Below are 18,606 nucleotides of genomic sequence, written 5' to 3' on the forward strand. Positions count from 1 at the left end.
TGCAAAATCTTTTCTCCAAAATGGTCATAAATCTTTGGCTCTCTTTGTTAAAAGGGTGATGGAAGAAAAGATTCTGAATATTTTTATGGTAGAGGGAAATAGATTCTTGAGAAGCAGCGGGGGGGGGGGGGGGGTGGTTAAAGGTTACCTGGAGAAGCTGGTGAGTGACCCTCTTCTGCCTCTAAATCATTAATTTCCACATTTTAGTTTGAGTCCACGAGTGCAGACAGGCACAAACCCAAAATACCTAATGGTGTGTGAACCTACTGGGGGAGAACTAAGTGACCACTGGCAGCTTCACCAACTTTTCAACAGATATTAACAAAGACAACGTATTGTGATTTGCAGAACTATCTCAGAAATCTGAGGAAGCTGTAAACCAGTTTCAAGCACAAGTTATTCCTCTCAGATTCAACACAAACCAGATGTGCTTCAGGCAGTAATAAATCAGCATAGCTTATTGAACAGTTTTTAATTGTAAGCGAAAAAATATTCCAAAAGATAATATTACATAAACCCAAAGAATAACATTGGAGACGAACTAAATCGACATACATCGAGCCTGCAGTCTACAGTATGCCAAAGGATCATTCGGCACTCTTGTAATGCCTCCATTTCTTTTTTTCTTTAATATTTTATTTATGGTTTTTCAGGTTTCGGCACAGTAAATTACAGTTTGTCAGCAATAATCGTTACAAGTCGACATCAATGATCACTTGTCCATGTCATATCTATACAGCCACTCTCAACCTCTTCATCCCAGGGCTTGCATCGTGGCACTCTCTCTCTCTTGAAGCCATTTTTCTCCATCCCCTCCCCTGAACAGTCCCCAATTTAATGATACCTCATGGCCGCTGGTGTTTGCCTGCAGTCCTTCACTTGCTTTGCCATCAGATATTTCAACTGCTTCCCCCTCCCCAGCACAACCATTAACACACCTCACTGAGGCCCTTGTTACACAATCACTCAGAGACTTTTTCCAATACATGGCCATATAGAAATATAGCACAGAATCAGGCACTTCAGCCATCAATTTCCTGAGAAACATCATGCATCCATTAACACTAATCCTATATTAACCCCTTTTTTTTTCCTATTCTTGCCATATTTTACCATCTACCCAGTGTGCACCACTCACCCACACATTTGGGGCAATTTACAATGGTCAATTAACCTTCCAACGCACATGGTTTGAAGAGGAAACAAACACAGTCACAGGGAGATTGCACAAATTCCACTGAGACAGCACCCGATGCCAGGATCAAACTCTAATTTTGCAAACCTGCTACTTTACCAACCATTGTGTTGCCCCAAAAATACGTTCTCTTTCGATCACTGCAATAAATATAGTTTTTTTCAAATCCTTTAACTCCTCTCAAATTTAAATCATATCACTTCCTGAAGTTGAACGGAATCCCAGCACTCACTAATAACGCAACATCAGATATTGGACCAATATTGGACTACGCTTGCTAATATAATGTCAAACCTCTGGACTTAGCATTTCTGTAATGGTGTCACAAATTCGACTTAATACAATGAGCACATTGGTGAAGTGGACCAGCTGTTTAACTTTTAATTTTGCAAAACAAATTTCTGTAACAGTAAATTCACATGCTGTGCACAGTACTAATGGAAAATTTAAGAACACTTAAAAATTCTACCTCTTAGAGGAATATTCCAAAATGAAACCTTTTGGTTTTAATTCTGAATTTTGTAATTTACCAAAATGATGAAGCAGCTTTTGGAAAGAGAGCAACAAGAAGGTAGCCAAAGCAATTACCTCAGCAGCCTGGGTTTCCTGGTGTAAAAGAGTCAGTCCCGTAAGATCTTCCAGGAAAGAATGAGAAGAGTTGAAAGCATTAGCTAAGAACTGAAAGCCTTCATTTTCAAAACGGTCAAGAACCTGCAAAGAGACAAAGATTGTGTTAGGGTTAAAATGAACAGGGAATGCACAAAACTGGAATACAAACAAAACCCTCTGTAACAGGAGCTATCCAATGTTAGAAAAAGTGATTACATGCTCCAAAATTTACCAAACTAGCGCATGGAAGCACCTGCTTCTTTGTATTTCTTGCAGGGCAGCACTTAACAATTGTCAGGATCTTTATGAACAATGTACCCTCAAACACATTGAGCCTGATCCACACATGCTTAACAATAATCTTTTCTCCTCCACATTTAATGAAAAAGGTGTTGCACGAAGCCCTCCGTGACAGATATTTGTTTTTGGGAAAGATTATTTGATACTTCATTTAAATTTAGATATACAGCACGGTAGCAGGCCCTTCCACCCCACAAGCCCGTGCCGTCTAATTATACCCAATTGGCCTACAACCCCAGTACATTTTTGGAGGGAGGAAGGAAACCGGAGCACCCATAATAAACCTAGACACGGGGAGAACGAACAAACTCCTCAGTGACAGTGCCAGATTCGAACCCAGGTCGCTCTATTTGCAATAGTTGGTAGAGTCGCTGGCTCACAAATGGTGAGAAACATAACAAAAGATCTAAATCCTAGTCTCTGTTCATTTGATGACCAATTTTAATACCTTCTCTATGGACCCAAGTATGATCAGAAACCTGAACAGGTCAAGATTGTAAAATTTTCCACCATCGTGAATGAAGATTACCTATATTGGAGCACTCTGCTCATCCAAGAGAAAAAAAGCACTGGGTATTACATGATTGCAGTAGATTATATGCCTTGTTGGATCCAAAGAGTCTTGCAACTCCTCGACTACCAGTACCAAATAATGCACATGCACTGAACTGCTTGCTTTCCTTTCCAAAGTAGCCAGATAATTAGAAACACTGACCCTACTTCTTCCAGCTTTGATAAAGCGCAACGTTTACAATCCGAACCTTCACTTCAGACTGTAAACAACATTTACTGAAGGGGCTCAGATACCAAAAGAATACTTCAAGCAGTCAAGTGGTTGCAATAAAGAAAACAAATAAACTTTATTGCAAGATTTCACTTCAGTTGACAGAAATGAATAAAATGTTTGCACGGTTACTCAATGGGAAAAGGTATAATTTGAAAGCGGAACCACAGTATCTTATCGCTGTCGATGAGAAGGCGACTTTGTAATACACATCTGCTAGCCATTGCCTCAAACTCATGCAACCACTCATGCTAAACTGTAGGTACATCAACAGTTCAAACAACTCAGTGATAGTCATACTATTGATGCAAAATATATAATTTGGTGGCCGCTGTACCTGACTATAAATGAGGTACTTGTCATTTAAACGAAAGGGAAGCTGTTGGTTCTGGTATCCGTACATGCATAGATAACAAATCTCAGGAAAATGTCTGTGACTAACTGATTGATTACACATTGGCATAATTCAGGTTTATTCATAAAATATTACAAATTTTCTGGCAGTAAAACAAAAAGTAGATCACATTTCCAAATGGATTAAAATAATGATATCAACCGATTTATTTTTGTAAGATTTAGAAACCAGTACAAATCGGTCAAAATCTTTTGTAGTATATTATTCAGTAAATTAGGAAGTAACAGTTAAGTTAATACAAAAGTTTTAAAAACAAACAATTTAGAAAGGTGAACAAGAAAAACTACAGATTCTGGAATCTCAAGCAAACACTGAAACTGTTGGAGGAACTAAGCAGGTAATGGTCGGTCCATGTTTCGGGCTGGGACCCTTCATCGAGGAATTTAGAAAGACTGAACAACGCAGAGTTCCATGGTTTGACAATGGACAAAGAGCTTGTGGTAACTCTAAATGGAAATTCTCTTCCTGAATCTTAATTTTAATAGAAACCCGCCTAGTGACAAAAACCCTTTGATTGTTCAAATTAAATTTTTTTCTTTGATATTTGTTCTCGAAAGTTGCATAATAATTGGCTGGAGAGCACAATCCTCTTTATTTTCTCTGATTATTTCAAAATGCCACTTTCTCACATCCAAAGTCAAACCATCTCGTTTTTATGTGGCTGCATCTCCTCGTTGTGATAAATACAACAAGGAGATGCTTCATTGATTCATGTTTGGGACATGTCAGAGTTTTGAGAAATGAAGTATTTCAAACTTTCTTTGCTCTTTTTAAACCTCGTCCATTAACTGCTCTCTTTGGATTGTTGGAGAGAATGGCATAACTTTAACGGCATCTGATCTGAATACCGTCTTTTATTTCTCTTATGGCCAGGCGGGCAGTGTTGCTCAGATGGAGGGATGTTACCCCACCTAATCCTGCTCAATGGTCAGGGTTTAGACATGTTTAAATTTAGAGAAGGTTAGATGCTCAATTTCTGATTTGAATTTAAATTTTCAAACACTGGGGATCCTTTATGAATTACTTTCATAATCTTTGATTTGATATGAAGGTAGAATGTTGACTAATGAGGTAATTTATCTCTCTGATAAGAATTCTGTCTTCATTTTTTGTTTTGGACAAACAGTTTCTTTCTTGGTTGTGGGTTTGGATTTTCCTTTTTTAATAATAAAATATTAATGCAGTATAATTTGTTTGATTAAAATGTGGGGTACCATGGATGAAATGATATGGTTTAAGTGTAATAAATCTTTTCGACTATCTATTCTGATATCTTTTTTTATGTGAAATTTCAATGGAATAAAAATATTGAAAAGAGCTTGAACTTTTTTGCCATTTTAACCTCTCATTTCTTAAGTAGAGGCAAATTGAGGTCATATCACGAGAAAAAGAAACCCACTTTCATTTTAAAGGGGTTGATTAAGAAGGCTCATTTCGGTTTCCTGCCAGACTACATATTGTTCAGAGGTAGAAGGGATACTTGCAGGTTAAGTTAAACATTACCTGTAGGATTAGATAACGTAGAAGAGCAATTTTTTTTACCTCAACAACGTCAAACTGCTCCCTCGATCTGCCTCATTAATTCGCTGGTTCGCTGATCGATCTTCCTTTCAATTAAGCCAAGTCTCCAAACTGCCAAATAACTGCTGCCTAATACTTCCGACCATTTTGGCCTGTCTTTTTCTTCTTCAGCAGACCCTAAGGATAGACTACAATTCCACTCCAGCTCTCAAAAGGCCAGACCATGCCACATGTGAGGCAGGTGGCGCCCAACATGGTGATCTGGGACATGCTTGCTCCTTCATTTGTTTGCACTGGGCTTCTGTGCAAGGCTGACCAATAAACGAATGGTTCTCAATGATGTCCTGAATATTCCTTCATTTTGAAATAAGCATGAGCCAGTGATTCCCATCAACTGGTGGATGTTATATTTTGAGGAACACCCTCAAATCTTTTCTTCTCCCCACCTGGCAATCTGTGGTTGTGACAGAAGTTAGAATAGGGTTTTGCCTTTGGGATCTGTTGTTAGCCATGAAAATAACATTGCCTGCCCATTGGAGCCAGCTGAGTGTAATTAGGAGCTCTCTGCTGGGATCGATGGCTCAACAGGAAGGTAATGTCAGTTCACTTATTCTGCCAATGGATTTGAAGGACTTTGTGTAAACAGCGGAGGTTTGAGAATGCCTGCTGTAGGTCGGAGTAGACAGGATGGCAGAGATCTGTTTTAATTTACAGTAGAAGTCCAAAAATCCGGATGCCAGAAATCCAGATCACCCGAGAATCCAGACTCTCAAATTTTTTAATTTAGTTGGCTTTGTGCGTGCATAAGCGCCACAGATGTACAGCGGCAACAAACAACCATGGTTAATTCAAGTAACTTCACAAAAAAGTTCATTTGTATACTGTATTTTCTTTTACAATGTTTATTTTTAAACATAATTTCAAGCCTTACACTTTTTTTCTAGTCAAAAAATCATTTTTATGCTTTTGTCAAGTGTTAACTTTATTTTTCTTTAAAACTGCTCGTTTTAATAAATGAAGCGTGCTGTATTTGTTAACTGTTCGTCTCTTCTTTATTCCTCCTTAAATTTGAATTTTAAAAGTATGGCCTGAGAATCTGGAATATCCAAAAACCTGGATCGATCCAACCCCCGAGCAGTCTGGATTTTAGGGCTTCTACTGTAATTTTATTTTAATTTAGAGATACAGCATGGTAACAGGCCCTTACCCCCATCAGCCGCACTTTCCCCCATATGACCAATTAACCTAATAACCCAGCAAGTCTTTGGAAGATGGGAGGAAAACCAGAGAACCCGGAGGAAACTCACGCAGACATGAAGAGAATGTACAAAACTCCTTACAGACAGCGCCGGATTCGAACTAAGGTCACTGGTGCTGTAACACGCCTTGTAGGTTAATTGTCCACTGTGAACTGTCCCGAGTATGCATACAGATAATTTATAGAATCTGAGAGAGTTGATGGGATTGTGGGGAGAATTTAAAAAAAGTGTGCTAACCGCACTAACCGTGCTGTCAAGGACTATTATTCAACCGACCATTAGCTCAGCACGAAGCCTGAGGTCTTGACCTGTGGATGTGGCCTTGGAATTAAACTCTTTCCCACCTCGACCTTGTGTGGCCCCCACAATGCCTCACCACGCAATCCCATCCCCAAAGTCATACACAAATCCTCCTGAAACTCACCCAGCCACAATGTGAACCAAACCTGAATAAAATAACAACAGAAATACTATTCAGTCCCACATTGAACAGCAGAACTCCCCTGAGTGTCGATTCAGACTTAGCACTCAAGTCCCTGGGATAGGGCCTGAATCAACAACACGGGTGACTCACTGGCTAGAATTGCACCACTGAGCCACTCTACTGTCAGCCTAAAATAAAATTTCCCTCACTCAAAGTAAAGCTGATGCTATTGCCATTAAACATTGTCTGAAAAATCAAACAACTAGGTCAATGGTTATAAAATTCGGATCATACAGGAGAATTCCAAAAGTCCAGACCAATCAAGAATACAGACTTTTCGAAAACTCTCAAACTTTTTACATTTAGCAAGCTCCTGTTAAAAAAAAATTATTTTGAATTTTTCAAGTCATACATGCATTCTCATTCAAATTTCATATATTCATATAATGTTCCACGATGGCTTTTAAAACACAAATCTAATCTACTCTCCCCCTACCCCAAATAAAAAGAAATAAATCCCCCCCCCCAAAAAAATCAAAAAAGAACACAAAAAGAAAAATAGAAGGAAATGTCTTAGAACATCATCCAAACTGGAAGAATCTTTTTCTTGACTTTATCAGGTCCAGGAAACGTCAGTATGAATTTCATAAATACAAAAAAGCAAGTCAAGATTCCAACATTATGTTCTCAGATTACACTATATCACTGATCATAATTGTACCTGATTCTACAATATTGTGTTCTCATATTAATCATTACATCTCTTATTATCATTATATTAAACATTCAAAACATCATTTCACAAATAAGGGTTCCATATTTTCAAAAATTTGTATAATTCTTACCCCAAATATAATCATCTCAATAACATACAGTTTCATCTTCTTCCATTTCTGAACCCCTAAAACATTTAGCAGGCTTTTGTGTGTGAGCGCAAGTGCCATAGATGCTCAGAGGCATTTTTATTTTTCTTTAAAACTGCTCGTTTTGCTAAATGAGGCATGCTGTATTTGCTAATGAATAAATTATCAAAATGTACCTGCTCATCTCTTCTTCATCCCTCCTTAAATTTGAATTTTAAAAGTACTGCCCAAGAATCCTGAAAATCCAGACCGAGCCAATCCCGGATGTAAGGACCTCTACTGTACATAAGAGAAGAATCTGCATTCATTTGTTACTGGAAGGACCTATTCCTTTGCAGTGTTTTTTCCACTATGTTGGAAATTCAGTGACTCACGGGTGGTTCTTGTTCCAGGGGCACCAACAGGTTTTTAGCATTTAATCTAAATTGCCATGTTTTATGTGTCAATGAAAAGGACTGGGTATTCAACTCTAATCACACCTGCCCTCAACTCCCACCTCCACGAGCTGCAATTGTCCACGGAAAGGCTGGAAGATAATCTTCATGGGTATTTTTCCCGATTACATCTTGAACTACAAAAATGAGCACAAGTTTAGAGTTTGGACAGATTTCTGGGCTTAGGTTCCTCAGTGTAACCTGGCTGAACTGCAGACATCTTACATGCATGGGATCAGTATATTGGTTATTGGGCATTGGAGCTGCCTGCAGTTGAACACACAAAAGGCACACAAGCGTTCAATACAAACATTCCCCAGAAGCTGGTGGAGAAGCTGTCCTCGCTGGGACTCAACACCTCTCTCTGTAACAGGATTCTGGACTTCCTAACAGAAAGACCACAGTCTGTCCAGGTCGGTAGAAGAACATCAAGCACCGTCACGCTGAGCACAGGCATAACTCAGGACTGCGTGCTCAACCCTCTCCTGTTCACACTACAGATCCACGACTGCATGGCCAGATCCAGCTCCAACAGTGTCATCAAGTTTGCAAATGACACGTCAGTCATTGGCCTCATCAGCAACAGCGATGAGTCTCACTACGGAGAGGAGGTGGAAAATCCCTTGATATGGTGCAAGAATAACAACTTGAGTCTCAATATGGACAAGACGAAGGAGATGACGGTGGACTTCAGGAGGACCAGGAACAACCACCCTCAACTATACGTCAACAAATCTGTAGTGGAGAAAGTAGAGAGCACCAAGTTCCTTGGAGTTCACTTAATGATTGACCAATCGTTGACTCAACATTTCCTCACTTGTCAGGAAGGTGCAAGAGTGACTGCACTTCCCCAGATGACTGAAGTGGGTAAGGCTACTAGCTGCCATCACATCAACCTTCTTTAGGAGCTCTATCAAGTGCATCCTGGCTGGCTATAATCACAGTGTGGTACGGTTGCTGCAGAGAAATGGATCGGAGGTCAATCCACAGAAGCAAAAGAGTGGGAGAGAGGATCACTGGAGTCTCTCTGCTCCCCCCCTCTCCTCACCAAAATTGATGTGATCTATCAGGATCAATGACTGAAGAGAGTGTGCAAATTAAATGAGGTCGACTTCCACCCCATATAGTCTCTTTCAGCTGCTCTCATCAGGAAAGACATACAAGAGATCAGAGCCAGCACCACCGGGCTAAGGATCAGCTTCTTCCCTTGGGCAGTGAGAATGCTGAATGACTAAAGGAACTGCTCACACTAATCATCCATGCCTCTCATATTTAGGAAACCATTTTTATTTATTTATTTGTAAATATGATCCTTGTCGTGCATATGTATTGTCTGTCTGTATGTGTGCTATGTCTGCATGTTTTGCACCGAGGACTTGTACAATTAGATGACAATAAACTTGACTAAAGATGCAGCCTACACAGCAATCACCCAACCTACAGGCCTATGAGTGTTACATCAATCGTGGGTAAGCGACTCGAGGGATTCTGAGGGAAAGCATCTATATGCATGTGGAAAGGTGAGGACTGTTTAGGGTTAGTTAGCATGGTTTTGTGCTTGGGAAATCATGTCTGATTAATTTTTTTATTGTGTTTGTATCTTGAAGAGGTAATCAAGAAGATTGAGAAGGACTGGGAGGTAGATGATATTGACACGGACATTAGCAAGGACTTTGATAAAGTCCTGCATGGTAGGTTGGTTCTGAAGTTCACACCACATGGGATCTAGTATGAGCAGGCCAATCGGATACAGAATTGGCTTGATGATACGAGCCAGAGGGTGGTAACAGAAGTTGTTACGCGGATTGGAGGCCTGTGACCAGAGGTGTGCTGGGCCCATTGTGGTTGGTCAACTCTATTAATAACATCAATGACAACACACTTAACATTAATAACCTGGCAGACAACACCAAAATTGGCAGTACAGTAGACTGTGAAGGATATCTAAGATTGTAACAGGATCTATATGAACTGGGAAATCAAGCCAAACAATGCAGATGGAACTTAACTTGGACAAGTGCAAGGTATTGCAATTTGGTTGGCTAAACCAGGGCCCTGGAGAATGCGGTAGAACAGAGAGATTTCGGGGTACAGGTGCACAGATCCGTGATGTGACACAGGTAGACAGCAGAGGGAAGAAGGTGCTTGGCATGCTTGCCTTCATCAGTCAGGGCGTTTAGCACAGGAACACTGATGTCCAAGACATTGGTGAGGCGGCCCTTGGAACATTGCCCAGAGTTGGGTCACTCAACAGCAGGAAAGAAATAAGCTGGAAAGGATGCAGAAAAGATAAATCGGAATGTAACCAGGACTTCAGTTTGTGGAGGATGGTTATGGTATTGGAAACCATGGCAAATTTCTACTGGTGTGTGGTGTGAGCCGTTCACACATTAGACAAGGAACAGTGGGTAGCATATTGTAGTCCTTGGTTGTAAAGTCAGTATTGGTGGTATTAAATCCGATGTGACTGGGTTGTACTGTTCTTGTAAGAGCGCAAGCAGATGCTGTTATCAGCTGTATTAAGTCCGATGCGACTGGTTCAGATTTCAGATTTATTTTTAGAGTACATATGTGACATCACATACAACCCTGAGATTCTTTTTCTCCTGCGGGCGAGGCAGAATTACCATCTATCGGTACTGCAAAAAAACTGTACTCAACGTACACATGTAAACATACAAATAAATGTAAACCAAAAGATTGCAATATAGAAAAATCAACAAAGTGCAAACGTAAGATTCCTGAATTGAGTCTCTGATCGAGTTTGACGCTGAGGAGTCTGATGGTGGAGGGGTAGTAGCTGTTCCTAAACATGGCCGTGTGAGTCTTGTGGCACCTATACCTCTTTCCTGATGGTAGCAGCGAGAACTGAATATGCGCTGGATGGTGTGGATCCTTGATGATTGCTGCTGCTCTCTGATGGTTGCGTTCCCAGTAGATGTTGTTGATGGTGAGAATAGTTTGCCTGTAATTTCCTCGGCTGTATCAATTACCTTGAGCAAGGCTTTAAACTTAGGGGTAGTGGTGTCTCCATACCAGACCGTGATACAGCCGGTCAGCACACTTTCCGCTACGCAGCTGTAGAAATTTGCCAGGGTTCCCGATGTCATACTAAACTTCCGCAAACTCCTGAGGAAGTAGAGGCGCTGACGTGCTTTCTTCACAATGCCATTAGTATGTTGGGTCCAGGAAAGATCCTCCAAGATAGTGAATCCTCTCCGCCTCTGATCCCCAAATGATCACTTGATTGTACACGTCTGGTTTTCCCTTCCTAAAGTCATTAATCAGCTCTTTGGCTTTGGTGGCAGAGTTTGTGGCTGTTGTTGGTGCACCATTCAGCCAAGATGTCAATCTTCCTCCTGAATGCTGACTCATTGGCCTCTTTTTATACAGCCCACTACAGCGAAATTTTGTAGATGATGTTTTTGTCGCACTGAACCATCATCATAGGTGTAAAGCAAGTAGAGCAGGGGGCAAAGAACACAGCTCTGTGGTGCTCTGGTACTGATGGAGATTGTGGAGGAGATGCTCTTACCAACCCTCACTGATTGTGGTCTGGAGGTGAGGAAATCCAGCATCCAATTACACAGTGGGGTGTTGAGTCCCAGGACTTAAGAGTTTGGTGATCAGTTTTCAGGGGACAATGATGTTAAATGCCAAAACGTAGTTGATAAAGAACATCTTTTGATGCCCAAGTGTTCCAGGCCTTTATGTAGAGCTAGTGAGGTGGCATCCACCGTAGACCTGTTGCTATGATAGGCGAACTGGAATGTAGCCATGTTGCTGCTCAGACAGGAGCCGATCAGCTTCATCACCAGCCTTTCAAAACATTTCATCATTGTTGATGTGAGTGCCATTGGTCAGTAGTCATTAAGGCAGGTTACTGCACTCTTCTTGGGCACTGGTACGATTAATGTCTGTTTGAAGCAGGTGGGTATCATGTCCGTGAATAAGTCGGTAAGTTGGTCAACACAGTGTTTTAGTACTTGGCTGGGTACTTCGTCTGGATCAGTTGCTTTCCTTGGATTCACTCTCTGCACGTTATCCTTGGTTATGGACAGGATAGGATCATCAGGGGACATGGGGCTCTTCCTCATTCATGGTTAAATCAGGCTAGAAGGCTCGAGTTTGTCAGGGAGTGAAGCTATGCACCAGATTTTATTTGTAGCAGGCTGTCATTTAGGCACTGCCACAGCTGTCGGGTATCCCTCGTGGTTTCTATTTTCGTCCAGAAACTCCACTTTGCCCGGGAAATGGCTTTCCACAAGTCATACCTGCTCCTTCTGTAATGATCTGGATCTCTGGCCTTAAATGCCTGCGATCTGGATTTCATTGTTCAACCGGGGCTTCTGATTGGGGAAAATCCTGAACAATTAGGCTGGGATACGCTCATCCACAGCTGCTTTGATAAAGTCGGTGTCAGCCCTGGTGCAACCATTCAAATCCTCAGCTGAGTCCTTGAACACTGACCAATCTGTTAACTTAAGCAAGTCCTACAACCGTTCCTCAGCCTCCTTCAACCCTCTTCTAGCTGCCCTGATCTCCAGAGCCTCTCTTTTTAGGCTCTGTTTATATGAAGGCAGAAGGAAAACAGCCAGATGATCCTATTTGCCAAAATGTGGTCTTGGGAAAGAACAGTAGGCCTTCCTTATCTTGGTTTAGTACTGTGTTGAGGGATTGAAAATATTTTCATGTTATCCCTGTTGCGATCCTTCTACGTGTTTCAATTATTCAGCCTTTGTCCAGACCCGCTATTCTTTGAACTCTTTGAACAGCCTGACCTTAGAGGGGTGGTCTTACCCCTCATGGGAAGGGCAACCAGAAAAACCATCCAGGAAGCCATTGCCCTCCAGGAGGGACGAGTACATGGAGCAAGGAATACCCACTCACATTTGCAGGGCTGAGACAAAGTGCAGCGATGCCACCTTGCCAGTAACCCCAGGGACATGGATCGTGCCCACATTCATCGATTTCCCAAGTCCACTCTGTACACTCTTTGAAAAAGAGCACATGGAGTGGGGAAAGAGTCCTGTAAGGGTGGAGCTTCTCATTCATCACCAACTCCAACCTCGTAGACCCTCCTCTCTGCTCCTCCCCACCACAGGTAGCCCCTGACTCCCTCTTAGATACCCCATATCAGTCAGCAGGAAGCGTCGTCATGGCCGCCAGCAGATCTATTCAGTGATCCTGTCCTGGCCACATGACCCAAGACCATATATCCCACTGGAGTAACACTGGGCAAAGGGGAATACTCAGTGCTGGATGGCTCTTGTAGGTACCGGTGTCGAGCATTCCCCCGGGAATCTTGCAGGTTGGAGAGGACACAGGTTTCCATAGAGGGGCTAAGAGGGTCCATTGTCCCCACTAGCTTTTACTCTCTGCCTCTCCACAAGTAAAGAACCTCCCCGATTCGTGTCCGTTCTGGCCGCAGCCTTCCCCGAGTGCATCCTGGACATGAATCCGCTCAAGGGACAGTCGCTGCGCACCAACAAAGGAAAGTTCCCCTTTGGATCGCCTGGGTAACTATTGCAGTCGAAACTGTGAAATAGGCACCAATCGACAATTCCCCCCCCCCTCAAGGAATTCAGCACCAGACAGAGCTGGGGGCCAAATGAAAAAAGATTGCCGAGGTCATCGATGCTTTGATGTAAGAGCAAGTCCATCCGACCCATTGCTTTCCACTTGAATAGCCGGATCTGGCCCATGCACAAGAAAAATCGGCATGCGGCAGATGATCATTGATTACAGAAAATTTAACAACACACCCCCCCACACCTTCAAATCATTGCCAACATCCCTGATGTGGTCACCTTGCTTGAAGACATCAAGGGGATGGGGGGGGAAGAGATACCGAACACTGGTATGCCGCCGAAATCAACCTCACTCTCCATTCCCCTTAGTTCAGAGTCACAGGAGCAATTTGCTTGTACTTGGGAGGGCAGCCAATATACGTTGTGTTGGCTGCCCCAGGACTACGTCCACAGCTCCGCACTGTGCCACAATTTAATTGACCAGGATTTTTAAAAATATCAGCCTACCCCGGGCACTGAAACCATACACTATAGATGATATCTTCCTCCAAGGCCCCTCAGAAGATGCTGTGGCACAGGCCTCGGACACTCTAATTACAGCACTCAGTGCATTCGGCTGGGCCGTTAACCCTGAGGAAGTACAGGGCCCCATTAAGACTGTCCTGTTCCTCGGAATACAGTGGCATTCATGCTACAGACCGATCCAGGCAGTACCAAGAATAGAATTCTTAACACAATGGTGCCCAGAGCTTCGTTGGCCTCAGGTTACTGGCCTCATTGCATTCCCTACCCGACAATGTACTCCGCCCATTGTACTGGGTCTCCAGGAAAAAGACTACCTCTAAATGGAGTCCCAAGCAGCAAACAGCTTTCGACATGGCAAAACAGGCCATTGAGCAGGAACTGCCACTAACCCCCCCACCCCACCTTCAAGCTACAGGTTTCTGACAATACTACAATGGCCGAGTGGTATCTCTGGCAGAAGATGAAAGATCCCAGAGTACCACTCAGCTTCAGGACCAAGGCCCTTGCGGAGGCCACCTCCCGCTACAGCCCATTTGAGCACCGGCTGCTACGTGCTACCTAGCAGTTCTTGCCACTGAACGCCAAACGGCTGCTGAGACTGACCTCCCCATCATGTGATGGGTCATCCGCTGAGGTCACCCACAAGGAGGGCCGGGCCCAGCAGACTTCCATAGTAAAGTGGAAGTGGTGCATCGTGGACCATACTGAAGCCGGCTCAGAGGAGGTGAGCTGACTGCATGAGCAGGTCATGTCCCTCCTCAAAAGCGATGCTCCACTGCCCCAGGTTCCTGCAGTACACCCTCCCCCATAGCCTGGGGCCAATCTTTCAACACACTCAATCCAGACCAGCAGTAACAGGCCAGGTGCACTGATGGCTCCAGCTGGTGGAAGAGCAGCAAGTACCAATGGTGCTACACTGCGCTACAGGTAAGATACTTACACAGAAAATGGGAGGTGGGGGGGGGGGGGCGGGGGAGGAGATCCAGTCAGTTGGCTGAGCTGACCACAGTACTACTCACCCTCTGAGAAACCACAGACCCTATCTGAATTTACACTGACTCCTGGGCAGTGGCCAATGGCTGTAAGGATGTTCCGGTGGCTCGACAAGGCTGGCAAATTCACAGTCACCTGCTCTGGGGTCAGCAGCGCTGGCGGTTCATCTGGGAGCAGGCTGGGGAGAGAGTGCTCACCATCAGAGACGTGGTGAAGGCTGTACACAATGCTGCCCTGGACAATGCAGCACAAATCAACTCAGTCACCCTGCACCCTGATCACACTGACCTCAATGCACTGGCAACATCTAGTGCCTGACGGCACATGAAGGCGAGCAGTTTAGGGATGGAACTCACTCACAATGAGACTAGAACTGTGGTGGATAATGGCCCCACCTGCCAGCATGCCAAACCACGGGGCTGGATAAATGGATCCAATGGGTCACATTCGCCACGGCGCAGGCCAGGTCTGGCAGGTCAACTATGTCCACCCACTCCCAAGCTGAAATAAAAAGCAGTGCCTCCTCACAATGGTCAACACATACTTGGGTGTCCTGGTGCCAGAAGGCTGACCAGGACAGTACATTAAAAGGCCACAATACCTCTCTTCCATTTATTGAGCACTGTGGGAGGTATAGTCCAACTAGGGGACTCATTTCACGTGAACAGAAGTACAAAATTGGGCAGTGGAGGCTGGTATCTTGTTACTGCTGCACGTCCCCTACACAGGCGTCTGGATTGATAGAAAGTATGACTAGTCTACTTAACGAGAAAATTCGCACACTGACATCTGACCATACATTGCAGTGCACTCTAACAAGCGGTGGACCAGTTAAATTCACGCCCCACTGGGCGGGGGAGGGTTTCCTACTCTCATGCCATCCGGCACTTCCGATGGCCCCAAAACTGATGAAGTCAATCTTCAAGGCTCCGAGGACTCTGGTAGAGTGTGGGTGCAGCAGCCACAGAGTCTGGTTTTTTTTAAAAAGGGAGATCATTGCACTTGGTCTGGGCGACATGTAATGGGTCGTGAGACCAGGCGAATTGAACCTTTCATTTTACCACACTAACCAACTCACCAGATGTTAGTTCTCCCAGATTCCCCCCTCCCTCCCCCACCCACCAGAAGAAGGCTATACTCCTCTTCCACCCTACGCTAAGCGGTGCTGTGGGAGCCTACGGATGTTCACTCAGCACCACCACACCAGACAGTTGCGTGTTCATCACTGCTCCGGCACACGCAGCTGAGGGTCTTCCACCTACACCCATCCTGCTCGATGACAGCTACAGGAGCTGCTGTATGGACTCTTTTAATCAAAATGTTTCAGTAATGACTCCATTCTTCCACTCCGTTCACCACTTAACCACCTCACTTCCAATAATCCTTGCTGGGTGGGTGATTCGGGCACCTGTTTCTTTTACCCCTCCATACAGTTTGGCCCACAAATAGTCCTGACTCTCCCAATGTGTCCACAAAGGGAGCTCGCCTTGGCAATGTGGTGCACCTCATTCAATCACCACCTGTCCAAGCAATCAGGGGGAATGCGAACGGGAACGGTGAGACAGCCATCAGTCCACAGGCCAGTGGGAATGTGGATTGTGGAGGGTCACGTGGCCTCACTGCCACGTGATGAGGTGTACACCACATAAGGATCGGGGCCGTCAAACTCTGCCAGGCCCATGTTTGACAAGGAAGAGTGGGTAGTGTATTGTAGTTCTTGGTTGTGATAAGTCTGTGTAAACAGCTGCTGGTATTGGTCGTATTAAGTCTGGCGTGACTGGGCTATACTGTGCTTGTGTTACTGGTATCGATAGTGTTAAGTTCGACATGACTGGTTGGACTGAGAATACTCACATGCATTATCCCTGTTGCAATTCACTTACGCGTGTTTCAATAAAAATTATTTTTGCATTCAGCCTGTGCCCAGACCTGCTATTCTTTGAAGCCACCGAACTTTTCCCCTCTGTCACAACACAGCCCCACCCACATCCACCCATCCAAGGACTGAATGCAAATATGTTGCACAAAAGTTATTCAAGCAACGTTTAGTTTCTCCACTGTAAACGAGACCACTAAATGTGAGGTGCAAAGATGTGAAATCATGCAAATCTGTCGTTTATTGATTTTCCCTTTACATCTGTTCATTTCATTTTGGTATGAATATATTCCATTTTCCCCCTATACTAAACAAGATGTACTTAAAATATTTATTCACAGTAAATACAGATGTTTACAATTGCACAAAGCATTAATCTTGGAACAGACTGATGTTGTCCAAATAGCTCATTTAAAATAGTGGTACATTCTAAAGGCTCCAGTAAAGGATGCTATCTGGAATGTTGTCATCACGAATGAAAACTGAACTAATACAATAAAAATCTCTATGATCCAGGACTTAATCAAAAGGAAATGCAAACAACCAGCAAAAATGTCGAGGAAATAAATAAATGCCGTATATTTCAGCGTATGTTGAGTTGTGAAACCTTTAAATTTTTCTCGGGGTGGGGGGGGGTGCGGTTGACTTATATGCTGGGTATACTTTTGAAACCTCAAATTCATCGAAAAAGAACAGATTGACGTTGTGGTTTAACAGCTAATACAAGTATTCTGCTGATTGTACCGAGCTGCTTAACTGAAAAAAACCCAATAATGAAAACCGTCCGGTCCCAAGCTTTTTGGATGTGAGGAAACATATGGTATTAAGTATGTTGGCAAGGCTTTATCTGCAAGCTTAGGAAAAGGGGTGGGGAGTTGGTGGGAGGTTAATTATGATGGCTGGACAGTTAGCATAGCAGTTAGCGCAACACCACCAGGGACAATGGTTCAAATTTAAAGGAAGGTATGCCAAGGTCTTGACCGGGACACTGGCATGGAGGGGAGTCGGGTTGCATCTGACCGGGACACTGGCGTGGAGGGGAGTCGGGTTGCATCTGACCGGGACACTGGCGTGGAGGGGACTCTGGTTGCAGAGGTCCTGACTGGGACACTGGCGTGGAGGGGAGTCGGGTTCCTCGCGCGAGGGGAGCGGGTTAATTACGATGGCAGCACGATTAGCGTAGTGGCTAGCTCAGGACTGCTACAGCACTAGCAACTGGGGTTCAAATTTAAATTTTGTAAGTAGCTGATTAATATGAATTTTACATAATTAAAGATATTTCTGATTTTTTAAATCAAATTACTTGACATTTTGCACTGTCTTTTGTCTTTTAAACCGTGTATTCTTAATGAATACATTAGTTAGTGTATACATTAGTGCATTAGTTAGGCATTGAAAGAGCGAGTCTCAGTCAACCAGAAAATTTGCATATCCGGCATCCATGATCCCTGTAGGTGCCGGATAATGGGGATTTTACTGTACTTTAAAGTGACACTAAATGACATTTTAAATTCAGGAGTTTCTCTGTAGGTCTGGTAGCATTAGTAGACAAACAGAATGAAACCTTCAGACCAATGACTGCATCTAGATTGGAAAAGAAAGAAAAGCATGCTCGAACTTGCAGAGGATGCGCCAAAGCGATTGATTGCGATAGCATGGAGATGAAGAGAATGCAGAAGTCTTAAATGGTATGGATGACATCTACTACACATCAGTGAGCTGTTCACCACAACCTATCTTCAAATTCAATTCTGATCCTGTCACTAACAGTTTTTTTTTTTCTCTCTACAGATGCCTGCCTAAACCATTGAGTACTTCCCAAACTTTCTGGTATTACTTCAGAATTCCAGCATCTGCTTTTGGATTGTAAATCAAGC

At 43.5% G+C, this 18,606-nt stretch overlaps 1 protein-coding gene across 5 annotated transcripts in view; it reads right to left on the reverse strand.

The window, feature by feature from the left end:
* Positions 1 to 18,606, reverse strand: part of atg7 (ATG7 autophagy related 7 homolog (S. cerevisiae)) — a 226,296-nt gene that overhangs the window by 124,232 nt on the left and 83,458 nt on the right. For all 5 annotated transcript variants that reach the window (XM_069939867.1, XM_069939868.1, XM_069939866.1 and 2 more), the window contains one exon: positions 1,784 to 1,906. In XM_069939867.1, coding sequence (XP_069795968.1) covers positions 1,784 to 1,906 — 123 coding nt within the window. The remainder of the gene's footprint in view (positions 1 to 1,783; positions 1,907 to 18,606) is intronic.

Source organism: Narcine bancroftii, chromosome 5, assembly GCF_036971445.1.
Source record: "Narcine bancroftii isolate sNarBan1 chromosome 5, sNarBan1.hap1, whole genome shotgun sequence".
Classification (NCBI taxonomy): Eukaryota; Metazoa; Chordata; class Chondrichthyes; order Torpediniformes; family Narcinidae; genus Narcine; species Narcine bancroftii.